The sequence below is a fragment of the Aspergillus ambiguus genome (assembly GCF_047715705.1).
Source record: "Aspergillus ambiguus strain CBS 117.58 unplaced genomic scaffold BDV59scaffold_2, whole genome shotgun sequence".
In the NCBI taxonomy this organism is placed as follows: Eukaryota; Fungi; Ascomycota; class Eurotiomycetes; order Eurotiales; family Aspergillaceae; genus Aspergillus; species Aspergillus ambiguus.
The window spans coordinates 1643228-1671135 of NW_027395515.1; the positions used below are offsets into that span (position 1 = coordinate 1643228).

Genomic DNA, 27908 nt, shown 5'->3' on the forward strand with positions numbered 1-27908 from the left:
TCACCTAGATGGATGGTGACTAAGCTCTTGGCCTAAAAATAACCCTGAGACTAGCCTGATCTGGAAGAGTATATCGGTCCCGGATGGACGAACACCACTTGCACCATCAGTCCGGGTACAAAACTACAGTGGCAGATGTAGAGATACGTTACTCTCAGATACACAGCTATAGGAGGAAGTATTACGCCACAATGTCATTCGGTGTGAAACCATCTACTAGAAATGGTATATCTCTTATATCGCTTTATCCCAGAGTTATCTAAGAGTCTCGGTCTATTTCTTCTCCACGTGCTTTCCAACAGTTCCATCCAGCTGTACTTCCAACACAGCAGTCGTACCGTTGGCGACTGTGTTGATCGCCTCCGGCAGTAGTTTGCGCAGATCGCCAACGTTGGCCGCCGTACCGGCCCAAATCTGGTTCCCAGAGGCTGCCCTTGCGATACCCGGGTAGTCAGGGGTAGGCGCGAAAGAAATGTTGAGGTCTTCGTTAGTAGCACGGGATCCATCACCGCTGGGGTGAACGAGGAGCATGCTCCTCCGCGGCGCATTCCAGCCCTTGTTATTCAGGACGATGGTGAGGATGGGAATGTTGTACCGACGGGAAATCCAATACACAGATCCAGGCACAGAGAAGAGGTACGTGCCATCGCCGACAATCTGGCACACGAATTTGCCCTTGTTGGTCCCGCCGTGTGCAGTATCACTAGCAAGCTTAATACCTAGAGCACCACCACCGGACCATCCAAGACCACCGCCACCACAGTTGATCCAGGACTTTGGCAGGGACGCCGCGATCTGGTCCGACACGATGCCTGTGAGCGTAACAGCTTCGATTGCCCAGATGGTGTCGGCCGGACAACCCTTCCGCACCTCAGACATGAGGTATGAAGTGTTCAGATACGCATCGTCCCCTCCAGAAGGAACCGCAGCCATCTCTGCAAGGGCCTGGCGCGTCTTCTTGTATTCTTCCTCGCGACGCTTACCGCGAGCGATGTTTTCCTCGGAGTTGACGACCTGCTTGAGGGAAGTGTTAGAAGCGACGTATTCGTTGATCTGCTTGAATGCGGTGGCCGACTCGGCGCGGAAGGTCGCAATGGCAGATATGTAGGCGACAGGGATCTGCTGCTTGAGGGGGTCGACGTCTACATGGACGATTCTAGCTGAGTCGGAGGGCTTGCACTGTGTGGGGATCCAGGGAACGTCGCAATCAGCCACCAGGATGAAATCGGCCGTCTTGACGGCCTCATGTACACCGAACCGCAACCCGAGAGAGGCAGGGTGGTCGCCTGGGAAACACATGTCGCATCCACCGGTGTCCAGCACACGGATGCCTTTAAATGTATCGGCAAGGGTGACCAACTCTGTCACGCCTCTCTCCTCCCGACCCGAGTAGCCCACAATGACCAGCGGTTCTTTCGCAGCGGCTAGTTCAGACGCGATCATCTCGACGCCTTCAGATGGCAGAGCCGACGGCTTCACCGCACCCCAGACGTTTTGGTTAAGCGAGTATGGTTCAATGTCTTCCTCCATGACCTCGCGCGCACCGACGAGATAAACAGGACCTTTGGGATCACTGGTGGCGAACTGCAGTGCCCGGTTGACCATCTGCTTGACATTCTTGCCGGACTTTATTTCCGCAGAGTATCGGCAATACTGAGACACAATCTGCTTCTGATCGGGCACATCTTGAATCCAATGGATGTACTCGGTACGGGAACCACGCATCTCCCCTTCAATGGTGAACGGCGAGAGGCCGGCGAAGATCAGAACCGGCGCACGACCGCATGAAGCATTGTGAACGGCTGCAGCGAGGCCCTGAGTTCCCACATCGACATGGACAATAACGCATTGAGGCTTTCCGGTCAAACGAGCATAGCCATCGGCCATCGAGAGCGCGACCATCTGTGAGGGGCAAATGCGGGGTTAGTTGGAGGCGGAATGTCAGGTCACCGATTGTACCCGGAAGAAACCAAAGTGACCAGTCAGGCAAACGCACCTCATTCGGACAGGTAATAATCCTAGGGAACTGGTCGGGCTTTTCTTTCTGGCCCTTGACCATGGCCTCCAAGATGGAGGGGTGGTCGGAGCCTAGATTGACAAAAACATGGGAGACTCCGGCCTGGTACGGACGGACGTTAGCTCAAGCTGAAGTAGACCTTTTTTTTTCAGCTATGGGGGCAAGTGCCTACCTCCCAGAGAGCCTCAAAAAAGGCGAAAGATGCGGTATAGACCCTGATAGCGGCATTTAGTATGTATATCGGGGTACTAGAGGTCATGCGTTAAGTATTGGACACATACATGGTTGGTGGCCACTTGTCAGAGAGAAAGAGAGAGAGCGAAGGCAAGAATTAGACAGCCAGAGAAAGGAGATATGGAAGATATGTGGAGGTGCCGAGGAGCGAACCTTGTATAAGAGTTGCGGAGAGATGGGCAGATCGGATGGAACCCCGAGGCCGGCAATAAGCTGAAGTGCCCCCACGTTCTCCCCAGCAGATGCTTATGAATCAGGCTTCATTCGCAGCAGTTCCGCTGCGGGGTTCACTGCCAAAGAGGGGAATTTGGTGCGATTCCGGTTGCTTAAGAGAAACCGAGGGGCTTGTTTGTAGCAGTCTGTACTCGGAGTAATTTGTCGTGGGGCACGGAGTATTATATGCATAATTCTCCTCTCGCATGGTGGTTGTATTTCCTTCTGCAAGGTAGATCTATACGACAGCCCTAGCCCACGGCACCCGACCATGCGTGGTCATACACTTTTTATATGGATTTTAGCACGATAAGAGATACCAAATGTTTTGTATCTAACTAAGACGCCTGAAGTTTTACCCCATGTAAGGGATCGTAACAGAATTAGTCTCCCTATGACGTCGACGGCCAAGTGCTCAACCACACACTGAGCCACATAACAGACGGCAGACAGCATCACCAACGCTGGACAAGAACTCGGTTGCACTCACTCCTATATCCTGTTGTTTTTATCATAAATAGAATATAGAGAAGCAGTTAATACTGGAGTCAGTGGACGTCTGTCGTCCTCTCTGCTCGCACTGGTGTACGTCATCGCAGAGAGCATGGCCGCAGCAAACCCAATATCCGCAAACTATATGAACGGCCCTGCTTTCGACTCCATTTTGAAGGTATCGGGTGTCGCACTGTCGCTATTTCTGACATCAGTGGCTATTTTGGTGGTTCGTCAGCCAACTAGCGACAACTGTACTCGTTTCAGCATGCTTCCTGATCGAGTATGTAGGCTCTGTTCCGGGAACAAAACGGTAAGCTCGGAGCTGGCCAAAGATCCCTCCCAATCGCCGGTCGTGGTATTTCACCAATTATATAGCCATCTCGAACGAATTGGTGAAAAGCCGGTGGAGAAAGAGGATCTCCAGAGAGCGGCCAATTGTGGGAATTGGGGACCGACCCGGCCTAGTATCTTGTTCCTTAAGGTATGTACTGGGCATATCTAACTATATCTGGGCCTTGAAATGACGCAAGATAATTATTGCAAGATATACCACGATGCGCTTTGCGCACTGCAAAAGAACCCCATGTCTGGGGTGGTCTCACCCCCATTGATGGGCAGCCACGGCACCGTACCCTTAACCATTGTTGCCCCGTTACCGGATCTATGTCGGCACATGGCAAACTGTATAGCTCGCGCAGAGAAGGAGGTTTTCCTGGCTACCAACTTCTGGATCCACTCCGATGCCTCGACGCTGGTGACCAATGCCTTGCGCGAGTTGTCCCACCGCGCGGGCGAGCGCGGAGAACGTATCGTCGTGAAAGTGATCTACGACCGCGGCGATCCACGACAAGTATACGACAACCGCCTTAGCGTCCCCGAAAAAAAGTATACCAGCGGAAAGGTCCAACTCCCTTCCTCGGAGGAGATACCCAATATCGATATGCAGGTGATCAACTACCACCGGCCAGTCTTGGGGACCTTCCACGCGAAGTTCATGATTGTGGATCGTAGGGTGGCTCTACTCCAGAGCAGCAATATCCAGGACAATGACAATTTGGAGATGATGGTACGGCTCGAGGGACCTATAGTGGATTCGATATATGACACGGCGTTGATCTCATGGGGTCGTGCATTTGACACTCCACTACCGATGATATCTTCTCCGACAGCAAGCGATGTAGAGTCGATGTCATTCGACCAGGGGGGTGATTATAGCCAAGACGGCATATTCCCATCTTTGAAACAGCATTCAACAAAGGATCCACACTACGATCCAGATATCTTGTCTGAAGTGCGACGAGTCAATGGCTCAATCGAACCTTCTGTAGGAGAGTCCCGAACACATGCAGTAACCCGCCATCTCAGTAAGTCACGCTGCGCCGATTCCGTGTCGTGATAACTGACGCCATAACCAGACACTACAATACAACCAGACACAACCGGCGATGCCCCGGACGCCGATCAAGAGCTCCAAATGAAGCCGTATCATCTAACTCCTTCGCACAAGCCAATTCCTATAGCTCTCGTAAACCGGGAACCCTGGGGAAGTAAGTAACACTAATGGCGCTGGGCAATGCACGATGCAGCATATATGATCTAACACAAAACCAGCCCCAAACCACACTAGTATATATACCCCGCAGAATGTGGCCTTTCTCTCTGCCATTAGAAATGCAAAATATAGCATCTTCATCCAGACTCCGAATATGAATGCCGAGCCTGTCATACAGGCCCTTCTGGAGGCAGTTCGTCGGGGGATCACCGTTACCTGTTACCTCTGCCTAGGATACAATGATGCCGGTCAACTTCTGCCGTTCCAAAACGGAACAAACGAAATGGTTGCGAACAGAATGTATCATTCTCTTGCTGCCAGTGAAGAACGGTCCCGGCTGCAGATTTTCAACTACGTGGGAAAAGACCAGACAAAGCCGATCCATAACAGTTTCAAGCGCCGCAGCTGCCATATCAAGATTATGGTCATAGACGAGGCAGTTGCCATACAAGGTACGTCTATTCGCTTTTCAGTCCTCTTGATTGGACTGGTTGCTAACACACAAAAACTCTCAGGAAATGGGAATCTAGACACCCAATCCTTCTACCACAGCCAGGAAGTAAACATCCTTCTAGATTCCCCAATTGTCTGTCAGACATGGCTAGAATTGCTTAATCGGAACCAAAACACGGCGATTTACGGTGCGGTGAGTTCTGAGGATGGATGTTGGCATGACCCTGTCACCGGGGACTTAGCAACTGGTTCAATCGGGGTAAATCCGGGGCGGTTCAGCTGGGCAAAGGGCATATTTGGTGCGGTGCAGAGGGCTCGGGGGGCTGGAGGGTTCTAATAGGTGTCACGTACGTCTCTATTACGTGTGATATTTCGGACTATTTGTACATAGTATCTCGATGTCTTGATACGTCTATTTACATGCTGTAGCTGTAATGATTCTACCTCTGCTATTTTTCCTGCAAATACGACGCATCTTGAGAGAAACCAAGACCCAACTGGCAAAATGGCACGCCGTTATGACAAACCCATCCGGGACATAGTGGACTACGTCTTTAATTATGAAATTGATGATCCAAGTGCATGGATAAGCGCGCGTAGTGCCTTGTTGGATGCTATAGGCTGCGCCATTGAGACAGCATCTAAGAGTAAAGACTGCCAAAGGCTTCTCGGCGCCATAGTACTAGGTACAACCGTCCCCAACGGCTTTAAGGTCCCGGGGACATGTTACCAGTTAGACCCAATCAAGGGAGCTTTTGATCTAGGAGTGCTGATCCGCTACTTGGACCACAATGACGGCCTAACCGGCGCAGAATGGGGACATCCATCTGGTATATCCTTGACCTCCGCATCACTCTCAGGTCTTGACTAATCACCGCCAGATAACCTGGCCGCAATCCTAGCTATATCGGACTGGCTCAGTCGTGCATCGACCGCGGGTGAACACATCCATACCGGTCCGCCGCTGACAATGCGAACTCTCTTGGCTGCCCTGATCAAAGCATATGAGATACAGGGGTGCTATCAAACGAAGAATTCGTTCAACGCGTTCGGCATCGACCACGTTATCCTCGTCAAGCTGGCTTCCGCGGCGGTTGCTTCTTGGCTTCTTGGGCTCACACAGGAGCAAACCATGGCGACAATCTCCCATGTGTGGATGGACGGCCATCCTAGTCGGGTGTATCGTGCGGGTGCGAATACAATCCCGCGGAAAGGGTGGGCAGCAGGAGATGCTGCTATGCGTGCCGTACATCTTGCGCTTCTCGTCCGTGCGGGACAGCCCGGCTCCCCTGGGGCTCTGAGCTCGTCCCCTTGGGGGTTCTACAAGCGAACCTTTGGCGATCAAGGCTTTAACTTACCCAGGCCGTTTGGTACATGGGCCGTTCAACATAGTCTGTTCAAGGTCATGCCAGTTGAAGGCCATGGGATTTCTGCGGTTGAGGCAGCTTTGATCCAACGGGAGCGACTTCGAGATGCTGGTGTGAGACTCGAAGATATCGGGGAAATCTGCCTACACACGACCGAAGCTGCTGCGCTGATCATCAACAAACAGGGTCCTCTGTATAATGCGGCGGATCGTGACCACTGTGTTCAGTACGTCGTCGCACTGGCACTTTTAGAAGGCCGGGCACCAAAAGCTGAGGATTACTACGATGATAGCGAGTGGGCAGGAAGCCAGGAGCTTGCGGCTCTGCGCGATAAGGTGACTGTCCACGTGGATAAAAAGCTAACTGGTGATTATCATGACCTGGATAAGAGGAGTGTCGGATCTGCATTACGCATTCGGTTGAAGAACGGAACGACTTTTTCGGATGTTATTGTGGAGTATCCTATTGGCCATGTACAAAACCCTCAAACTGTTCATGCCGTTCGTGAGAAATTCTGGAGGAATATGCGACTGATGTTCTCAGACCGCGAAATTAAGGCAATCATCGCGGCAACGGAGGATGACGATATGGAGATTAATAGATTCGTGGATTTACTCTCGCATCAGCCTTCCGACGCGCCCAGGTTGTAGAAGGGAGGCGCTTGGCTGACTCCTAGAGATGAACATGTGCACGGCTGCACAGTCGGAGTTTAGCCTCAGATGTCGACCTATAGGTGCAGTGCCTGTTATGCAACGATATAAATACTTGTACTAAGCTGATGAGCATCCGGCAAGCTAGATCATCCAACTTTGCCAACTCCCTGGAGGGTCAAGTAAACATCAGTCCCCCATCCCCAAAGGCTTTGCACAGCAATCCGTCCACCGAAATACTCGGCATACGCTCTGCTGAGAGGTAAGCCATACCCGAGCCCGGCGATACTGCTCAGGTGGCCACCACTCGACGAGAGAGCGTTCAATGCATCGGTGTTCCCGTTTTCCGGGCTCTGCATGTCGAGTTCGGAGAAAGTGGTAAAGCTATATGACCAGATATTGGGAACGACATCAGGGGGAATCCCGCCGCCCCTGTCACGGATTCTGATGGTGATGCTCTGCGAGGAAGGTGACGAGTATTTGATTGACTCGTTGGCGTCAGCGGTACCAACCACCGTGTCCATTTGAAATCCCACGTCTGTATCCTGCTGTTCTAGACCACTAGCCGAAGACGGTGCGCCATACACGTGGCCACGTGGTACATCCGGCGCGGCCGCAATTGTCACTTCAATCGGCTCACGCTCATTTCCGCACTCGATCACGGCCCGGAATGCATTCTTCAGCAATTCCGTAAGGATGTATTCCACATGGACAGGCACGTGGGCGAACGACGCATCGGGTTGTCCATCTATATTCAAGCGCGGACGAACTCCATACTTCAACTCACAGATCTCGCCGACGAAATCTTCACAGAGCCTCACGATACGCGCCGGCTGCAGGGTTGTGTCGATCACGCCGATGTAATTAGAGGGAGGTCTCGATTGCGATGCACCCTCAGCCCCATGTTGGACGGGTTGGGAGGCAAAGTGAAGAGCAAGGTGTTGTTCTGCGATCAGCCGCGTGCCAATTCTGGCACGCAAGTGGGTATCAAGGAACCTGGTCACGTCAGCGGGTTGAATGTATTTCCGACACTCCAAGAAGCCGCGAGCAAGGACAGGAATCGTATTTGTATGAGTATGGACAAGATCCGCCAGGACTTCCGCAAACTGATTTTCTTCTTCTAGGGTCGTCACTTGTCGCTTTTGCCATGGTAAGAGGGTCGAGAGGGAGTGGAGATAGTTGTTGTAGATTTTCGAGACATGAGGATTCGAGACGACAATGAAAGGGAGGTTTCTAAGGGCCTCTATACGCGACGCAAGTCGAGCCGGAAGAAGAGAAAGGGTGAAATTTGCGGACGCGAGGAGGGCATCGTCTGATAGCGGCGGACGGCCGTGCCTAGAACATGGCAACTTAGCGCATGGAAGGACCAGCAATGCTAGTGGTAAACGTACTTGAGAAGATCAGCGAGCGTCAGTGGCCGACGTCGACTAGCTGCCAAACGCGCAACTTCGTCATTGGCACCGTATGCGAAGGAGTGCCGAGCAGATGCCTGAGTCGTGGATGAAGTGAGTCGGCACAATTGAGCAATTGTTGAGTTTTTACGCCAGAGGGGTCTCCTCGCCGATGGCGTGAGAGCCCTTGTTGCAGCCATCGTCAGCACTAGCCATTCTGCGCCGCGCCTGGCATCGAAGGAAAAGGCAAAGCTCTGTAGCTCGGTGAAGTTCCAGCGTCTGTCAAGTAGAAGAGCGGATACTCGGTCGGTCTACAAGGGCGCATCACGTGTACGCTAATCCAGAACGGGCAGGTAGTTGGTCACCAACTATGAGGTCATTGGGAGACAAGGAAAGATACAACTATCATCCCAACCTTGGAAGTTTCTGCCACAAGACTGTGGTGGCTTGCAATATTAAGTTGTCATCAGCCAATTCAGCATCATCATCTGCAGGATTGTACAAACATAGGTAGCATGGTTAATAACAGTGGTGCCTAGTGAAATACCGTACTCTATGAAACAACTGGATCAACAAAAAATTACAGCATTAGCTAATTCTAGCATAACAATCGCTGGTTCCATCATTGGTATCCCGCGCTGCAGATTCCATCTTAGTGAATATCCTCTTTGTCATACAAGGGACCCTCTTCCAGTTCGTCACTTATCACCCAGGTAGAAGACTGCGAGCGGTATCACGGTTCAAATGGAAAGGCTTTAGGCACCACGTCCGCCGTGAAAAAGTAAGAAGCAGTGACATATAGCCGGAGACTGCTGTGATTGGTTGGAATCACTGGATCTTGACCTCCCCATCCTGCTCGACATGGATGTGCTCGTTTGACTGCAGGGTGTCCACATGGTCTTCTGGGTATTCAACGCTAACAGGCCGTTAGTTATGGTGTTGTGGTCACCTCCGGTTGGCATGGGGTAAGGAAAAGAGGAGGGTCGTAGTCCTTACGTGAAGCCTTTGATGAGGGTAAATTCGTGCTTGATACTTCCACCTTTGTCTACGGCGGCTTGCTTAGCTCTATTTATGAGTCACATTAGTGGCCATTGTGGGGAAGGGGAGGCTAGAGATCTACTTACTCCTGCAGCTTCTCGGGAGGGACATCTTTCTTCAAAGTAACCTGGTAGACAGACATATGTGTCAGATGGCTCGTTTCATCACTCCTCACTCCATGACGGGATATGCAGGACCAACATTGTACAGAGGCATCTTGTATGCTGTCAGATATGAGGACGAGTATTAGGTAGTGGGGAGATCAGTCGATCGGAAGGAACGATAACGTGTGGTGGGATGGAAAGGTGATGCTTGGAAGACGGGAGATGAGAGGGGATGCGAATAGGTGGGACTAGTGACGATTTATACTTGGCCGTAAGAAGTAGTAGCCTTGCGGGGTGATCGGAGCTGATAAGGGACATGTACGACCTTGTCCGTATTAACTTTACGCCTGAGAGGGACCATAGTTATTTGACTTTCTCCTATAAAGCAGCACGCAATATTTCGTCCACGGAATGAGGGTGATCCGTGGTTCTATCCTGCAGATACATTATTGCTTTCTGATTTTCGGGACTCTCTGGCTCTCTGGCCGGGTGCTGTGTTCTAGTAGTGTCAACAGACGACGTGAAAAAGGACGGTCCGGTCCCGTACAATCTACTCCAATAATCTGCCTCGGCCGGTGACAAAATCGAATGATGTGATGGGGCTGTGCCTCCGCCCATGACATCTCGACATGCAGAGTTGCCCGATTCGGCCGATGACGATCTCAGCGCGGGGCAGTCACGTGCATCACCGCGAGTACGGACTACATACATTCAAATATCCTTCACAAAGCTGACCTCAATAACACGTTCCGTCTGAAGCCCAAGTGACGTGATCTTTGCCCGAGTGTTCTCCCTTGCTAATAGAAACAGCCACAGCGCGACCCTCCGTACGTAGTTCCTGCTCTTTTTGATCCTCATCTCCTCTTTGCCGGTGATATATATCACCCCATATGCGCACGCATTCTCCAGCTTTTGTAGTAACTCATGCTCGTTTTCTCGGGTGACTGCACATGACGATCCAGAGGGATCTGTGGCTGTCGAATGCAGCTCAAAAGGATTTTGATCCTCGCGACTTCCCGTGGGTCCGCTTCCATTTCTACTTGTCCTGCTCCTCAAGTACATACGAACTCGCTCCGTGATCGTGCCCGCTAAATCCGGCGACATTATTTCATCATTGTAGCCATAGCGGACCACAAGACGATAGCAATTCGGAATCGCAAGTTTCGAAACAGTATAGCGGTCCTCTACGGCCACCGACGGAACCTCCAGTGGCCGAAGATGGAAAAATACATTTACCTCCGGCATAGAGGTAAGTTTGAGCACAAACTGACTGAAGACGATCGGGGTGGTTTCCCCTGCCTTGTCGAAGAAGATTCCGAGCCCCCTTGTCGTCGTCAAGGGCGTGCCGCCAAACCGACCGGAAAGTCTCATCTGACCGCTTGGGTCTTTTGACACGAAATATGAGGTGGGAAAACGATCCTCGGCTTCTGCAGACCATTGTCGCTCTTTTCCAAACCGCCACAGTAGGAAAATAATGGCTAGCGCCGTTGCGAGCGCCAATGTGAACCATGCACCCACGGGGACCTTCGTAAGTGCGGCGGAGATATAAGCGCCATCCAGGCAGGCGATAATCAACCACGGGAGGAATACGATAAAAGGGCTGATACGCCAAACGAAGATGGCGGCTAGGGTGACCATGCATGTGTCGAAAAACGTGACAAACATCACGCAGACCCCGTAGGCATTTCCCAGGCTCGTTGTCTGTCTTTTGGTTAGCCAAGTGGTCCCTTTCCACACCAATAGGTGACGTACATTATTGTATATTGATGCGACTAGTATGGTGCCTATCATAAGTAGCCAATTTGCAACTGGCACATAAATTTGGCTGTAGAAGATTTTAGATGTGTGTATCACTTTGATTTGCGGGAAATATGAAAGTTTCATCACTTGTGCAAGAAGCTGAAAAGTGGTCAGCGATGATACGCAACCTCGGTGCTAGATGTCTCACCTGAAAAGTTGCAGTTACAATGGCCTGTGATGCAACTATAGCAGCCAATACCGCAATAACCAGGGCTGGGTAGATGGTCCCAGGAGGCGCAGCATTGAAGAATGGATTGGAGTACGCTTCTGGATGAACACTAATGAATGTATGCTGCTTGACCAATGTAGGCAAGAAGCAGACAAGGGAATGTATAGCAAAGCCAGCTAATGCGAATTGCTGGAAGGCTGAATGCTCCCAAGTCGGCAAAGAGCGCCTCGACTCCCGTGAATGAAAGCAGCGTTCCGGCAAGCATTCTCCATCCGTGTTCACCGTGGCGGATTAAGAAGTCAAATGCACATCCTGGATTGAAGGCAACGAACACTCCAGCGTCATACTTGGCCAGGTTGTATATCCCAAAGACGGCGTTAAAAGCGAGCCAGATAATGACAATTGGGGCGAAGGCAACGGTAATTTTTGTGATTCCGAAGGGCTGGATCAGGAACAGTGCGACCAAGATAGCATCTGTGACACCAATTATAGTGCCCTTGGAGATATCTGGTGAGACGACTTTGATGCCTTGGACAGTTCCCAATACCGACTGTGCAGGGGTAAGTAACCCATCCGCTATTACCATTGTCACAGCCAAAACCCCCATAACTTTCAGAAGCCGCTTGGCAGTTCTACTGGACTCTAGGCTCCGACGGGCACGCCTGCTTGGGGGGTGAAGGTCACCGGATAGATATCTTTTCATTTGAACGAATGAGGCTTCTCGGGGGTCACGCTGGGTGATATTCATCTAAGGAATAGAAGTTAGACCCGGCTCTGGACGTCAGAGAATGGGAGCTGCTCGAACATATCGACTTAGCAGGGAGTATGTACTGAACGTGCCACCCTCCCCATCGTTATCAGCATTGAGAATGATGAGCACATATTTCACTGTAACCATCATGGTCAGGCTCCAGATGATAATCGAGAGCACTCCTATCAGATCACTGCGGGAAGGGGGTTCGACGAAAGTGGACGAGTAGACGTAAAGTGGGCTGGTTCCAATGTCGCCGTAGATGACACCGATTGATTGGTACGCAAGCCAAAGGAGCATTCTTCCCTTGAACACCTGCTTCTCCTTGAAATCCCCGGGGTTGCGCAAGCCCGGGTTATCATCTGCTTCATCCATGCTTCTTGTGCTGCTTGATCTTTCTAAAGGGTAAGTCCATGGCCGCACATTGTATATCCCGTCTTGAAAACGTTCACAGTCGTCTTTTAACTCCTGTACAAATTGCACTTTTCCGTCTCCGGGGGCATCCATATGGTTAGAAGGTCCACAGAAGTGGTAAGGCGCTTAAAGTGTAGGCTTAAGATCAATAACTCGGAATTTACTGCAGACAGAACCTGACGCTTGAGTGTGTCGAGTAAAGGGCTGCTGTAGGCACTGCGAGGAAGCAAGATTATATAGGTGCAAGCAGCCATCTTCTTATCTTCCCTGCTTCTTCAATACGAACTACGCAGATAATGACATGTTGGAAACTTGACAATGATAAAGTGATTTACCCTCCGGCAATAAATTCTGTAGGCAGCACCTGATGACCGTTAAGGGGCACCCGGCTGCGGGATTTGTCGCAGCCAACCGTGCTCGAAGCCACCACCGAGTACCAGATAGGAGTCGTTAATGGTTATCAATCGTATTTGGCAAAGGATATTTCGGACGTTCGCTCAGATGGTCTGGGCCCTTCAGAGGGGAGTCAAATTATGGAAAGTAGATGAGGTGTCAACGCAGCATAGGGCCATAAGCAGGAATAACCTGAGGTACTGACGAATAGATTCAACATTCCAGTATTACACACCCACGTGAGCTACCTACCTGGTAATTCGATTTGTTGATCGTACCTGATATAGTCTTCATCATTCTCTGACCCCAGTATAATAAAGATGCAACCACGGCCTACTAATAATTACAAGGCCTGCAATGTGATAGTTCCCTAAGTAGATCAACAAAACCTAATATTCTCTTCCAATACTCTACAGTTTATAACCCAACGTATCCAGACCCGTCGTCCTCGCGAGACGGCATTCTCATCCCATGCATCCCGGTATAGTTAGGGCTTTTGGGCTCCTCCCATCCACTGAGAACCGTTGGATCCATCAATTTGTACACTTCAACCCCCAGAGGGCGTGTGGTAGCTCCCATAGAATCAGACTTTTCTTCCCAGCCCCAGTTTGAAAGATCACCTGCAGCGATTCAGTATAACTATGCTGTCAGACAAACAATCCAAAGAACCTACCACCAGGGCACGCAGAAAGCGCGCAAAGAACATCAACCTCAGCGAAGAACTCAAAGTACTCATTCGGCTTGGCAGGGGAAGTCTCCATGAAGTATTTCCCTTCCTCGTCTAACCCTGTCACCTGGAAAACATTGAGGACATCATGGATGTCTAGCTCTGTCAGGCCAAATGGCGTCACGGCGCGCGTGAGGTTCGAGTGACAATGGAAGTCAAACGACTCTCCGCCCATGAGTAGGTTAACGTAAGGATCGCATCGAGTTCCAAGGAGGTCATGAACCCGGCCGCCATGTTTGGTCGTACCAAATCCCTTGGTCCGCCGGCCTTCTGCATCCAATACCTCGTGGAGCTGTCCGCCGCCTAATGAGTCTCCGGTGATGGTGACAAGGGGCCGCAGGTAGGGTAGGTTAGACCAGAGACGGTCACCCACGGAGACATGGCTGGCGTGGATCTGGCGGGTGCGCGCCGCCCAGAGTCTCTCGCGAGGATTCTTCGCATTCCAAATGTTCAGATCGCCCACCTGGGGTCCCTTCGGAGTAGTCAGGCGGCAGATATGTCCGGCGGGCACAACCCAGGCTTGTCCGGAACAAGGACGTAGGGTGAATGCATTCTCCAAACCCCGCTGGGAGGAATCAGAAGCGGTCTTTGAGATCGCTCTATACACCTGCGAGGCGGCAATAATGCCTGAACTCGCCGGGGCTGAATATGCGGGCGGAGGGCGGCGATCTGCGGTCATTGTGTAGGGGTGACAGCGGTAGGCCTGGAGCTGGAAGTTCGCGGGAAACTGGCATGTGGCATGTTCATGTCAGGCCAGAGAGAGGGTCTTATGGCACCGAATATCGGAGACCGTCCGACGATTGCCTGTCATGTTTCCCCGCTTCATGTTCGACCCCGAATCCTCCAGCGGCAGAAGATCGATAATAGATGGAGAAGGTGGATCCCTTATCGGGAAGGCGGGACTGATACGAGTCCTCATGCCTGAGGCATAAAGGCAGCAATCAGAAACTTTTGAAAAGATATCGGAGCGGAGGAATTTCCGTCCCGACATGCAGAGGAAATAATAATTTTGGCCGAGCTGTCCAGCAGTCGGAACTCAGCCCATCACCGATTGCTCGACTCTCCTTCAAGTTTTTGCCTTTCGACCGAAGACAAGGCTTTCCTCAGGGGTCGTAGACCTCAGTCGTTCAATATGGAGGATCAGTCCAACCGAACGCATCGGCCCTCGAAGGAGAAGAAAAAGTATGATGGTATGTATAGTCCCCAGCTTGATGGTTGCGATCAAGGACTTCCGCACCTTTTCTTGCGATTTCCAGTGGATTTGATGTGCTGACAATTTTTTTTTTCAATACTCCAGGCCCAAATCCAAAGGCCTTTGCGTTCTCAAACCCCGGGAAGGGTAACAGACAAGGCGCGCGATCGCACGATGTATGATCCTTCCAGGTCCCGCATATTCTTGCCCGCAGGACTTGCGCACTAACAGACATACGCTCGGAACAGATAAAAGAAAAGCGACTACATGTGCCTTTGGTCGACCGTCTTCCTGAAGAGGCTCCTCCACTTGTCGTTGCGGTGGTTGGACCGCCGGGGGTATGTTCTGGCTAGGTCACTTGGAAAAAGTCATTTGTCTAACGTGCCTATCTCCAATAGGTTGGAAAAACTACCTTGATCAAGTCTCTGATCCGTCGCTACACCAAGCAAACCCTCAGCACCCCGACAGGGCCACTGACAGTGGTAACCTCGAAAAAACGACGCCTCACAATCCTCGAATGTCCCTCTGATTCCCTGGCAAGCATGATCGATGTCGCCAAGATCGCCGATATTGTTTTGCTCATGATCGACGGTAACTATGGCTTCGAAATGGAGACTATGGAGTTTCTCAACGTTCTTGCGTCGAGCGGAATGCCCGGCAATGTCTTCGGTATCCTGACCCATCTCGACCTCTTCAAAAAGCAAAGCACGCTACAGGCGGCCAAGAAGCGACTGAAACACCGTTTCTGGAGCGAACTCTACAATGGTGCAAAATTGTTCTACCTCTCCGGTGTGGTGAATGGCCGCTATCCTGACCGCGAGATCCACAATCTCTCTCGTTTCTTGTCGGTGATGAAAAACCCGCGGCCCTTGGTGTGGCGTAACTCCCACCCCTACGCGCTTGCGGACCGATTCCTGGACATCACTCCGCCCACCCTTATCGAGGAGAACCCCAAATGTGACAGGACCGTGGCACTCTACGGGTATTTGAGAGGCACGAATTTCCCCGCCCAAGGAGCGCGAGTGCATGTGCCCGGAGTCGGTGATTTGACTGTTTCGGGCATTGAGTCTCTGCCGGACCCTTGCCCAACCCCTTTCATCGACCAGCAAATGGCCAAGGCTTCCGGGAAATCGAAGCGCCGATTGGGCGAGAAGCAGAAGCTGCTTTTCGCGCCGATGTCCGATGTTGGTGGCGTTCTCGTGGACAAAGACGCGGTCTATATCGACGTTAAAACTTCCAACTTTGATAGAGGTGAGGATGATGAGGACGATGAGGACCGTGGCCTAGGAGAGCAGTTGGTCGTTGGCCTCCAGGGCGAGCGTAAACTGCTTGGTGAGGCTGATGGTGGTGTTCGCCTGTTCCGGGGAGGTGAAGCTATCGAGAAGGATGATGAAGAGGATGCGGGTGGCAGAAAGCATAAAAGAGCAGCACGATTCATGGACCATGAGAATGCACAGGAGGACGAAGACGAAGGGTTTGAAAGCGCAGAAGAAGGAAGCGACAATGAAGAGGACGAAATCGACGGTGCAAGTGATGAGGAAGACGTCGACGTTTCCGCCCCGGCCGATTTTGAAGCCAGCTTCAAGGAGAAACAAAATGGTGATATCCGTCAAGAGGAAGGAGATATCGCGTTCGCTGATAGTGACTCTGACCTCGGTTCTATCTCGTCTGTTGAAGATCAGGTCCTAGAGAGCGACGACGATGAAGATATGGAAGACGGCGAGGACGACGGAACCCTAAGATGGAAGGAGAACATGGCAGCGAACGCAAGGGCGATGCATGCCAACCGACCCAAGTACCGTGTCGCCGACTTGTCCCGCATGATGTACGATGAGTCTATCGCTCCGGCCGACGTTATTCGCAAATGGACGGGTAAAGGGGAGGGTGCCGACGAGCCCGAACAAGACGAGGATGATGATGAGCTGTTCCGGAAAGCCGACACTAAGAAGGAAGAACAAGCGGACTTTCGTGCCGTTCCTGAGTACAACTATGAAGAGTTGGAACAGAAATGGCAGGACAGCGATCTTGTCGAGACTTTGCGGCAACGCTTCGTTACTGCCAAGCTGTCTGGGGGTGACGATGATGACGAGGATGAAGATGACTTCGAGGACGAAGATGACGAAGGAGACGGTGCTTTTGAGGACTTGGAAACTGGTGAAGTATTCAACGGTCTCTCTGACGACGAAGCCGAGGAACCTAAGGATAAAGAACCGGTGGACCTGGAAGCAGAGCGTGAGCGCAATGCGAAGAAAAAGGAAGAACTGCGATTACGCTTTGAGGAAGAGGACCGAGAAGGATTCGGCAAAGCCAAGGATAAGTCCGGTGCTGGAGGAGGCGAAGAAGAGTTTGCCGAGGATGAGTGGTATGACGCGCAGAAAGCGAAACTCCAGAAGCAGCTTGACATCAACCGGGCCGAATTTGATTCTCTTGACCCAGCTTCTAGGGCTAGAGCAGAGGGATTCAAAGCCGGTACATACGCGCGCATTGTCCTCGAAAAGGTTCCCTGCGAATTCGCTACAAAATTCAACCCTCGCTTCCCTATCATTGTTGGTGGGCTGTCGCCCACCGAAGACCGCTTCGGTTACGTTCAGATTCGGATCAAGAGACATCGTTGGCATAAGAAAATCCTAAAGAGCAACGATCCGTTGATCTTCTCTCTCGGTTGGCGGCGGTTCCAGACTCTGCCCATCTACAGCACGTCGGACAGTCGGACGCGAAACCGCATGCTCAAATACACCCCAGAACACATGCACTGCTTCGGTACCTTCTACGGCCCACTTGTTGCGCCCAACACAGGTTTCTGCTGCGTCCAGTCCCTGTCCAACAAGGCGCCTGGTTTCCGGATTGCCGCAACTGGGGTGGTTCAGAGCGTCGACGAGCATACTGAGATTGTGAAGAAGCTGAAATTAACTGGTCTTCCGTACAAGATCTTCAAGAACACTGCCTTTATCAAAGACATGTTCAATTCGTCCCTTGAAATTGCCAAGTTCGAGGGTGCGTCGATTCGGACCGTCTCTGGTATTCGCGGTCAGATCAAGCGAGCCCTCAGCAAGCCCGATGGGTGCTTCCGTGCCACATTCGAAGACAAGATCCTGATGAGCGACATTGTCTTCCTGCGGGCATGGTACCCCATCAAGCCGCACCGCTTCTACAACCCTGTGACGAACCTGCTCGATTTGGTGGAAGAATCAGGCGACAACGGATGGCAGGGAATGCGTCTGACTGGTGAAGTGCGCCGCGAGAAGGGCATCCCTACGCCGATGAACAAAGACTCCGCCTATCGTCCCATTGAGCGACCTACAAGGCACTTCAACCCTCTCCGCGTCCCCCGGCAGCTGGCTGCGGACCTGCCGTTCAAGTCCCAGATCACGCAAATGCGCTCGCGCAAGGACCAGACCTACATGCAGAAGCGTGCAGTGGTTCTCGGAGGCGAGGAAAAGAAGGCACGCGACCTCATGCAGAAGCTCACCACGATGCGCAATGAAAAGCAAGCGAAGCGAGCTGCCAAGCAAGAGGAACGAAGAAAAGAATATCGGGCTAAAGTTGCCGAGGGTCTGGAGAAGAAAGCGGCCCGCGAGAGGAGAGAACGTGACGAGTTCTGGCGACGCGAGGGCAAGAAGCGCAAGAACCCTGATGAGGCTGGAGGTGGAGGGAAGAAACGCCGGTGATGCTGTATATGTACTTATTTTATTAAAAATTAGTAGAGTGAAGTATATACCCCTCTATAAATTGAGTGCGATCGCTCCAGTACGATGATTATGTATTGTCAGACTTCCACCCTACCGCATATACAAGCCTCAGAAGATACAACATGCCAAAAGCAGGTCGTTAGCATGCAGGCCTGGGGATAGCCGTGCGGACCCTGCAGGAGCTTGATTACCGTCTTAGTAGGGCACATCGCCTGGGCCATCAACGCAGGGTCCTATTTCTATATAGAATAGAACAAGTGTTGTCACGGTAATTTCTCTTTGCCGAATTGGAATGTATATGGAGTATTACGCTGTACATTTATTTATCGTAATGCACGATTTGGATACGGGACAGGCTGAAGTTCATACTTGGTATGTATATATCAAGTCAGCTAAATTTACAGGGTGCTGATTAAGTAAAAGACCAAGAGCGAATATCTAAAGAACATATCGGAAGCTTCTGTTCTGAATATCCGTCTCATCCACCTCGTCTAGGCTATCGTCGGTGTCCAGGTGAACGACCCGACTTTCTTCAGCCTCGATATGGACACCTTGTTCACGATCCCGCTGCTTATTTACCATGTCTAGGTATACACGGAAAATAATGGTTAAGACGATCGTAATGCCAAAGCATACCAGTATCTCGGTATATGCGGTCTATGATCGAAAGGTAAGCAAATGCATCATCCCATGTTAAATGAGCCAAACTTACCGTATAATTCGGGGCTTCCGAGCTCTTGAAAAACTGTGGACCAACGATATTCCCAACGCAATACCCCACGAATATGACAGCGGCGGTAGTCGACTTCTTCGTGAAGCCGGCCGTATTGCTGGCGAACAACGACATCATGAGAGGGAATGCGGGTGCGATGCCTGTGACGAGCCAGAAGCCCGCCAAGCGAGACAATTTCTGCTCCTGCGGTAGAAGCTTGATCATCAAGATACCAGCAAGCCCCATGAGGTAAATCAACACCAAGGCAATTAGTCGAGCCTTGCGAACATAGGAGGCGAACAGCGATGCAAGAATGACCGTGGTCAACTGGAAGGCTGGAGCAGGCAGTCCCATGAGGATTGTCTTGAAGACATCGTAACCGAAGCCGTTTATAATGAGCGTTTGGAACTTGAATATGTCAGACTGGCAACATATCGCCTATGGGTAAGTCACCTACGCTGGTGGTGCCCCCGTTTGGAACACATATGACGAAGGAAAAGACAAGGAACCACCACGTCTTGACATCAGTGATGGTCTCGATGAATTGATCACGATCCCACTTCTTAGTCTGCGTAGTACGCTGGAATTTCTTTGGTCTTAGGGAAACGAACTCTCGCTCCTCGGAAGCGAGGAAACGCGCATTCAATGGAGAGTCCGGGAGAAAGAAGAAGAGAACCACTGACCAGGCGACGGTCAGCAGCCCGAATGTCAAAAACAAGATCTGTTCACATGTGAGTTGAAATGAGTCATCTGATGAAGTATAGCAGAATCAGGAAGGTTGGAGCTTACTTTCCATTTGGCGAACTCCCCACCGTAGTGTAGGATGCCGTAGGATATGAGAGATCCGATGATACCTGCACTAGCATTCCCGCAGAACCACACCGAATGTCGAGATACGTGTTCGTTCGGTGTGTACCACATCCCTGTGATTAGAGAGAATCCGGGGCTAATAGCAGATTCGAACACCCCCAGGAGGGTCCGCAAAACCATAAGGCTGGCATAGTCTGAAGCGAGAGCGTGGAAGGTGAGAATGACTCCCCAGAGGAAACTAAACATGAGCCTGGTCAGTACGAGAAAACAGACGGAGTGTACGTGCACATACATGAGGATACTGAGATATTTTCCAAGAGGGAACTTGACGAACCCAAACGAGATGGGGTAGGATGCGGCCAAGTATCCGATGTAGAATATACTAGAAGCCCAGCTGTATTCTTGACCGACCAGTTTCTTTTATTGTCAGTGATCCAGGCTTATACCGGGGAATCAGTACTGACTAGATCTTCCCTGAGTCCGAGAATAGCGCTGTAAGACAAGCTGGTCTTGTCGAGGAATTGAAGAGCGTATGAGAAAGTCAACAGAGGCATGAGACTGTATCAGGGGGTCAATTGGATAAAGTCGCAAGACGAAAGTGGCCAACGCACTTCCAATCAATTTTCCGCACAATTCGTCTCTCCTCCTCGGCCGAAAATGTCGACATGCTGCCTTCATTTTCGCGGTCCTTGAGGTCATCCCCGGGCGGGGGGTCTTTCTTCGTCTCTGTAGACATATTGCAGTGACCTCGCCGTATCGATCAAAAAGCCCGGGAAGTGATTCCTTTCGGGGCTTTTATAGCACCCCACAAGGGCTTATCAAGGGTAGCTGAACGGCAGAAACTAGTCTCCAGACCAGAGCCCCGGCTGTTTGTTGTGCTTTTGCCGATGGCCGCAGGGAGGCGGGTGATCTCCATGATTGGTCCGATGAATCGACGGATCTGGGACTTTTCCCGGACAGGAAATGAGTTAGTGCATCAGTAGATTGATCGGGGAGGCAAGGGGCGCCAAGGAAGTATAAGCTGGCTGGGCACAAAAGTGGCTCTCGCCCCATGCCCTCCGGCACTTCTCCACCGCAGGGTTCGTCAGGATCTCAGGGATGTGGATCATAATTTCATGAATCGCCAGAAGGTAGGCGTGGGGTTCGATAGAAATGCCCAATAAAAGCAAACAGGATATATGTTTGACATTCCCATTGATAGGCAGGATAGATGCCAGTTGTTCTCCCTGGTTCGAGTGTTCGCTGCCAAAGATACCTAGTGATGATATGTAATAATATTTACATGTTAACCTTATCTTTCAACAGATGTCTCCCTCTTCCGCCGCTTTAACCTCACCGCTCGAGCAGTTGGCGGATGGTGGCCATGCTGATCGCCCCGCCCAGCTGACTCTTTCTGGCCAAAATGACCTGCAGCAGATTTTTAACCCCTGGATCCGCTATATTGGTCTGAACCCATTCCCGATGGATTGGGTCAGAAGTCTCAATTCCCGCGATCAACAACGCCCACTGAAATCGTTCCAGGAGCTGCACGCGCCCAACTGCAATGGTCTTGTACGCCACTGCTAGGAGCGCAGTGAGCGCCTGCTGGGTACCACGTGGCATGGGAGTACCCCCAAAGCTAGATGTAGAGGATCGGTTGAGATAGATCTGAAGTGCGTAGAAGACTGTTGTGGTCACGTATGCCATGAGTGGAGCGGGCACTGTATGGGATCCATCTCCCACGAGAGAAGAAAGAAACGGAGCACTCTATGTGTTGGTGTGTCAGTGCAGGCGTTACTTAAACGTCTTATACAAACGTATACTTACTTTACCTAGATCCTCTAGCTGCTGTCGCAGTTTTGTCTCAAAACCACAAGGATCAGGTGCCTTGCTCTGGCTGAGACAATTGATCTCTTGATGCACGACTATCAACTCAAAATATACATCCAGAATGTATTTATGCTCACTCTCCATGTTTGGATGCAACATCGACGTGATCCCATCCATGGGCCACAGGAATGGGATACGCGAGATCTGCCAGAGAGCTTGTCTCTTGTCAGGCATTGAACCCACGTAGTTGGCCAAAGCGCCTCCACATCCAAAGAAACAACAAAGCCCATCTCGGTCATAAAGGTAGATGAGGATTCGGGCGAGTAGAATCTGGTCAGACACACTTCTCGCTAGTTCCGGGAGGTTGGTGATGGGCGGAAGCAACGCTCCCAGAGAGCAAATCGTATCTAACGTGTATAGCTGCACATAATTGAAGATGGTACGACTTATCTGGTGGATTTTTTGTGGGTCGATATGGTTTCGTCGCATCCAAAACAGATAGATGTAGAGAAATGAAAGCATCATATTGAGGTGATCAGTAGACTCCGTGTTGCGCATGTCTACCTGCTTCTGGAGCAATTCAGAACCTCGTCTGTAATGGAGGCGAGTTTCCGGAGGTGTGATAATCTGGTGTTTTGTGTAAATTGCCAGTTCGTTGTGTGATACCGCTAGGAGGAAATGCAAAGCCATCTCCCGGTCGAAGGCGCGATGGAGGAACACAGAATGGGCGGATCGGGAGGCATCTTGAGTGGATTTTAATGGAGCAAAAACTGCCCTGTGAAATGACAGTGCTTGCATGTCTTTTCTTTCTAGAACTTCCCAGTTCCATAGCAGACTCGTGCACTGCATGACACCAATGATGTTATTCGTCAGGCCGTGTTCAGATAAGACTGAGGGGTCTTCATCGGTGAAGGAATCATCATTATTGTGATCATTTTGTTGTAAACTGGTTTGAAGAACCCGTTGGTAACTGTCTGATCCGCTTCCTTCTGAGCTACTGCAGATCTCGATAGTCTTTGAGGACTGGACCGTTGTCGTTTGTGTGTCTTGATTTCCTGAATGCAACCCCTGACATTGGTTGGATACTTGTCCAATGTCTGCAACACCACTAGGATGACCGAGTATGTTCCTGCCTGCATGAGCCTCGATGGCAGCAACACTGCCGTCCATGTGTTTTGGCCGGATTGTCCTGGGTGTCCAGCATGGACGATCTTTCATCGGGCCATACCCGCGTCTCCGCTGTGTTAGGGATGGTCGAGCGACGGGCCATTCGCAGGATAAGTTGAGACGGGTGCATCGAAAACAGACTGGACGTCTTTCGTCGCATTTTACTTTCTTTGTTAGACACGTTCGACAACCTATGATACTCGCATGCATCTATGAGCCCCGCAATAGTAAGCTGCATGTTCGGAGATGCGACTGAACCCACCATTTTTGGACCGTTTCCCGCGCTCTGTGCGTGGGCGACGAGGTCCTGAACTGTCTGTAGCAGATAGCACCATGGATATTCTAGTTGAGTGGTGTCACTCAATCAAGACCTCCTCGGGGATGGAGTCCGGGCGGGGAAGTGTCGGGCCGACTCCGTACTGCGTAGATAAACCGTCTATCACGATGCTTGGCATTGGTCGACTATTCTGGCCAATCGCGTCCTGAGCATCACACTGCATACTGTGAGTAGCGATAAATATGGAGTCGGTGTAATCTTCCCATTCCCCTCCTTTTCCTACATGGATACCTCTCAGTTTCCCCGGATATAATCCCTCCCTGTTCCAAAGACACATTGCTTGTCACAATGGGGAACGTTCTCTCCGCGTATCAAACTACGGAATGTCATGTCGACCTGATCAGCAAAGGCACCATCCGTGGTCTCCAATACGACAACAAAGCTCGTCGATTTGCAGGCGTTCCTTATGCTGTTCCACCAACGGGTGAATTACGATGGCGAAGACCTCAACCGTTCCCTTCGTCCCATTCGTACTCCTCGGTAGATGGCACTCCATTCGACGCCACCCATTTCGGTCCAGTTTGCCCCCAGCCAAACTACTCGGGGGCGGTCACAAAGAATGCCTCTGAGCATGAGTATAGCGAGGATTGCCTCCGGCTTAATATTTGGACTCCCGTGAAAAAACCGGGTGAGGCCAATCCGAACTGGCCCGTAGTGGTCTGGTTCCATGGTGGTTGGTTCCAGGTCGGGGATCCCAGTCATGAAGAGACTATGAACCCTACAGAGCTTATCTCCACTGGAGGCCTAAATGCGGTGTGGGTGTCTGTTGGGTACCGACTGAGTGTTTTCGGCTTTTTGGCCGGAGAGGCTTTGCGGGATGAGAGCCATGGAAAAGAGGTGGGCAACTACGGATTGTGGGATCAGCGGCTCGCTCTCGAGTGGGTGTCTGAGAACATCGCGGCTTTCGGAGGAGACCCTCACAATATCACGCTTGCGGGGAGAAGCGCAGGAGCCTACGCGGTCCAGGCTCAGGCTTTATACGACTTTCAGAAGGCGGACGCTCCCAAGGATCTGTTCCGGCGATTAATGATGCACTCCAATTCTATACCCACCCAACCCAAGAGCCCCGAAGATTGTCAGCCACAGTTTGATGAGGTCTGTCAATATTTTGGTATTCCAAGCGAATACAGTGGACAGGAGAAGATGAGAAAACTGCGTCAAATATCTGCGCAAGACCTCACGGACGCAATCATGAATCTGGACCACCATACTTTCCGCCCTGTCACTGATGGTGTCTTTATTCATCCTGGCATATTTGATTTCTACCGCAATGGGGAATTTGCAGCAGAGTTCAAGAGGAGAGACTTGCGCCTTTACATAGGCGAAGTCCTGAACGAGGACACCTTATATGCAATTACCAACGGGCCTGAAGCGAGCCTTGACTCCTTGAAACTACAATTGACAAACTACTATCCCCCATCAACGACGGCCCGCCTACTGCAACATTACTCTCTCCCGACATCCACCGACAAGAAGGACTGGCAGGATATCTTCGGTCGCATCGTGGCGGACGGCCAGGTGCGAGCGCCTTACCGGTTCCTAGTCAACAATCTGTTGTCTCACGGGGTAGATATTCAAAATGTGTGGCGGTACTGCATTGCATACCGACTGTCCTTTATTACAGAGAAGGTAGCCCCGGCATCCATGGGCGTGAGCCATTCGATGGACCGGCCGTTGTGGAAGTAAGTAGCGCCCGGTTTTTGCCCGTACACATTCACGAATGAGAAGATACTAACAGTCTCTAGCTATTCGATCATGCACGGGCCGACTTCCGAGGAGCGAAGGATCATGGACGACTGGGCTCGGGACTTGGCTGCATTCGTAAGAGACGACAAAACGTTCTCCTACGGAACACAGGCTGGAGATCAGTACAAGGTTCTTACCCCACAAGGCAGCATCGAGATCCAACGCGATGAGCGATGGGAGGAGTTGTTGGATTTAATGGAGGTTTTTGCTGGATGAGCATCATAATAACGCTGATTAGCCACGGTGTGTGATACCAGATGTCCTGAATCAGTATCAAATGCCGTTTGGACACAATACCGCAAAAGCCTAGCGTCCACATTTGGTTTAATCTTACATTGCCAAGATAAATATACATAGTTCCGTATAGTTTCCAATTAGAAAATTTGGACTCCATTTAGTCAGGGTTGCTTCATGGCCATGAGTCTACCTAAAAAGGGGCCTGGGATATAACGAAGCGTTTGGCTGTCGAGGCTCTAGGCCGATAAAGTACAAGAAAATAGGGGCCCCTAACCTTAATCCGCATAAACTCGGGATCTGGAAAGTTCAGCCGCGCAGTTTTTAGTCCTGAAATCCAGGCATCTGATAATCCGTGTTTTCTCCCTCGCTGCCCGAAGGACGATCATCCGTTGGTGCATCGTCCTGGATGCCTCTTACACTTCTCTCTGAACGCAGACGGTCGATGGTTCGGTCCAAGTTACCGTGAATATGGTGGGCATTCCCCACAGTGGAGGGTGTTCTACCTGTCTGAGTCGCAAGGTGAAGGTCAGTAACCCTCGCTCTTGGCCAGGGAGGGGTAGACGATGGACCTTTTTGCATTCAGGGACTAATGCATCTCCTGTTATGTCCTTATACAGTGTGATGAGACTCGTCCTGGATGCCGACGATGCGCTATGAAAGGGCTGGATTGCCCAGGATACACCCGTCCTCTCGAATTTCGCCCGCAGAGACCGACTGATCTGGCTCGACGTCGCGATCGGAAACCCCCAAAGCCTACATCTCGGGTCATTGCTCGCAAGCCGAATGCTCGACCGCTGCTAATACCTCAGATCACGATTGATGAGATTTTGGCGCCGAACCTGGCCTATGAAGCTCTTACCGCACAGACAAAGGAGTCTTTCTATGGCTTTCTGATGTACTATTTCCCCCGAACGTACTCTTCCTTCGCCTCCCGTGTCGACGTAAATTGGATGGACTTTCTGCGAGCCATATCTCCCACCAATTTTCCCCAGGCGCTGATGTGGGTGATACGCGCTTTGATCGCTTTTCAGATGGGAACGCTGCAGGGCAACGAGCAGGCTATTTTCTGCGCCCGTCATATGTATGGCAGAGGACTTCGCCATCTCCGAGCGCTTCTACAAACTCCGGCTGCGCTGTCGGATGAATCCCTAGCCTCCTGTATCTTATTAGGCGGGTATGAAATACTGGATGGTAGTAGTGAGCGCTCGTGGATCTCTCACACGCATGGGATCCGGCATATCATGAATGCACGCGGACCGGCGGCGCATAAATCGGGCGTCGGTCGCACATTGATGCTTTCCTTTCGGCCTTTCCTGGTTTCCGAGTCTTTCGTCGTGGGCGAGCCTTGCTTTCTGGGAGACCCGGAATGGACATCCTTAAGCGACGATATCATCAAGGAAGATAACAGGAGAAGAAAAGGCAGTCCACTGGGCAAGATTATGGATGATGTGTTTAATGAGGTTGCGAGATGCCCTGGCTACTACGTGATCGCACGGGATATTATAATGTCGCAGAATGACCCAGAACCTGCAGTCTTGGATCGACTGCTGAGGGATATTGCAAATGCAAAAGAACGTCTGCGGCAGCTGCAAGCTCAGTTGGATATCGGCCAGGGCATGACGCCTTCGAAATCGTTCCTGGGGTCTATACCAGTCACATATGTGGACAGTCTCACACAGCTCTCCTGTGACGGTATAACCTCCATCATGGCGCTCTTGGGACAGCTTTCAACAGTACTAGGAGCAGACCAGAAACGAAGGAACGCCCAAAGGGAGGCGAGTCTGATACTTGGTTCCAATACTGCGTCCCGTCAGAACCCATGGCGCGCATCTGCAGAGAAGCTCTCTATCAGCCCTACAAACCCCCATCCAGCGTTACTCTGCGATCCGACTACGCTAACATCAAGCTCACGTCCGATTGGGGATACACTCGATCGGTTTTCATTAGATTTAGGGATGCGGAATCTATCATTAAGTGGTCTGTAGACGGAGGGAGTTGCGACATTTACCGTTCTCACCCATGTCTGCGCAGTTTAATCGCCATGTGAGGCTTTCGCACGAGATGAAGCGTTTGAAGCTTCTACAGAGCGAGCCTCTGCGAAACAGTATATGCCGCTGGAGGATCTGCCCTGGTCAGAATATGGGTAACGAGTTACGGGATACGTGCCACGACATGCTGAAAATCATGAAACGTGTATGGACTAGTTAATGGTATGCCTTATCAATCATCAGAATATTCTGGTACACCCTTGATATGTAGAACGTACAGTATAATGTGTAGCTGGCCTGAAACTCCAGGCACCAACATCAGCTGACCGCGCCGCGAACGCGTCTTGAAGTGGAAAAGTCGCCCTCATGCTACTACTCTGGAACGTCCATCTCACGAACAAGACTCCTTCTAGCCCCCACCCACGTTCTCCATGTAGCCGGAACGCTGGGTCC

At 51.2% G+C, this 27908-nt stretch overlaps 10 protein-coding genes across 10 annotated transcripts; 4 read left to right on the forward strand and 6 right to left on the reverse strand.

Moving 5' to 3' along the window:
- Window positions 1-151: 151 nt before the first annotated feature.
- BDV59DRAFT_169099 (putative thiamine pyrophosphate enzyme) lies at window positions 152-2511 on the reverse strand. The gene is made up of 4 exons (XM_073688183.1): window positions 2299-2511; window positions 2190-2232; window positions 1997-2119; window positions 152-1902 (listed from the first exon to the last, which is right to left on the reverse strand). Coding segments are annotated over exons 1-4 (1797 nt in total). The 5' UTR covers window positions 2301-2511; the 3' UTR covers window positions 152-273.
- A 637-nt stretch (window positions 2512-3148) lies between these two features.
- On the forward strand, window positions 3149-6981 carry BDV59DRAFT_208557 (IQ calmodulin-binding motif protein; the record flags this gene model as incomplete). The annotated part of the gene is made up of 7 exons (XM_073695224.1): window positions 3149-3440; window positions 3504-4323; window positions 4375-4506; window positions 4571-4963; window positions 5027-5263; window positions 5456-5794; window positions 5846-6981. The coding sequence occupies exons 1-7, from the start codon at window positions 3225-3227 to the stop codon at window positions 6979-6981; spliced, it is 3273 nt and encodes a 1090-aa protein (XP_073552783.1). The 5' UTR covers window positions 3149-3224.
- A 74-nt stretch (window positions 6982-7055) lies between these two features.
- BDV59DRAFT_53803 (alpha-ketoacid dehydrogenase kinase family protein) lies at window positions 7056-8643 on the reverse strand. The gene is made up of 2 exons (XM_073696576.1): window positions 8373-8643; window positions 7056-8316 (listed from the first exon to the last, which is right to left on the reverse strand). The coding sequence occupies exons 1-2, from the start codon at window positions 8570-8572 to the stop codon at window positions 7131-7133; spliced, it is 1386 nt and encodes a 461-aa protein (XP_073552784.1). The 5' UTR covers window positions 8573-8643; the 3' UTR covers window positions 7056-7130.
- A 31-nt stretch (window positions 8644-8674) lies between these two features.
- BDV59DRAFT_169103 (uncharacterized protein) lies at window positions 8675-9726 on the reverse strand. Its single transcript, XM_073688184.1, has 4 exons — window positions 9612-9726; window positions 9497-9537; window positions 9369-9437; window positions 8675-9288 (listed from the first exon to the last, which is right to left on the reverse strand). Exons 1-4 carry the CDS (start codon window positions 9624-9626, stop codon window positions 9201-9203), a joined length of 213 nt encoding a protein of 70 aa, XP_073552785.1. The 5' UTR covers window positions 9627-9726; the 3' UTR covers window positions 8675-9200.
- A 499-nt stretch (window positions 9727-10225) lies between these two features.
- Window positions 10226-14447, reverse strand: BDV59DRAFT_190757 (potassium transporter-domain-containing protein; the record flags this gene model as incomplete). Its single annotated transcript, XM_073691800.1, has 9 exons — window positions 10226-10488; window positions 10528-11215; window positions 11267-11413; window positions 11463-11581; window positions 11616-12231; window positions 12289-12716; window positions 13389-13393; window positions 13499-13661; window positions 13715-14447. 9 exons carry the CDS (start codon window positions 14445-14447, stop codon window positions 10226-10228), a joined length of 3162 nt encoding a protein of 1053 aa, XP_073552786.1.
- A 345-nt stretch (window positions 14448-14792) lies between these two features.
- Window positions 14793-18681, forward strand: BDV59DRAFT_169109 (GTPase BMS1). The gene is made up of 4 exons (XM_073688185.1): window positions 14793-14958; window positions 15066-15136; window positions 15209-15298; window positions 15359-18681. Exons 1-4 carry the CDS (start codon window positions 14901-14903, stop codon window positions 18626-18628), a joined length of 3489 nt encoding a protein of 1162 aa, XP_073552787.1. The 5' UTR covers window positions 14793-14900; the 3' UTR covers window positions 18629-18681.
- A 323-nt stretch (window positions 18682-19004) lies between these two features.
- On the reverse strand, window positions 19005-20999 carry BDV59DRAFT_53913 (major facilitator superfamily domain-containing protein). The gene is made up of 7 exons (XM_073696577.1): window positions 20783-20999; window positions 20636-20729; window positions 20464-20588; window positions 20151-20409; window positions 19819-20082; window positions 19362-19769; window positions 19005-19306 (listed from the first exon to the last, which is right to left on the reverse strand). The coding sequence occupies exons 1-7, from the start codon at window positions 20905-20907 to the stop codon at window positions 19088-19090; spliced, it is 1494 nt and encodes a 497-aa protein (XP_073552788.1). The 5' UTR covers window positions 20908-20999; the 3' UTR covers window positions 19005-19087.
- A 257-nt stretch (window positions 21000-21256) lies between these two features.
- Window positions 21257-23534, reverse strand: BDV59DRAFT_53918 (Zn(II)2Cys6 transcription factor domain-containing protein). The gene is made up of 3 exons (XM_073696578.1): window positions 23410-23534; window positions 21978-23338; window positions 21257-21917 (listed from the first exon to the last, which is right to left on the reverse strand). The coding sequence occupies exons 1-3, from the start codon at window positions 23480-23482 to the stop codon at window positions 21504-21506; spliced, it is 1848 nt and encodes a 615-aa protein (XP_073552789.1). The 5' UTR covers window positions 23483-23534; the 3' UTR covers window positions 21257-21503.
- Window positions 23535-24106: 572 nt separating this feature from the next.
- Window positions 24107-25244, forward strand: BDV59DRAFT_169112 (alpha/beta-hydrolase). The gene has a single exon (XM_073688186.1). It carries the CDS (start codon window positions 24196-24198, stop codon window positions 25168-25170), a length of 975 nt encoding a protein of 324 aa, XP_073552790.1. The 5' UTR covers window positions 24107-24195; the 3' UTR covers window positions 25171-25244.
- A 522-nt stretch (window positions 25245-25766) lies between these two features.
- BDV59DRAFT_53930 (Zn(II)2Cys6 transcription factor) lies at window positions 25767-27692 on the forward strand. The gene is made up of 2 exons (XM_073696579.1): window positions 25767-25992; window positions 26085-27692. The coding sequence occupies exons 1-2, from the start codon at window positions 25936-25938 to the stop codon at window positions 27450-27452; spliced, it is 1425 nt and encodes a 474-aa protein (XP_073552791.1). The 5' UTR covers window positions 25767-25935; the 3' UTR covers window positions 27453-27692.
- Window positions 27693-27908: the final 216 nt, after the last annotated feature.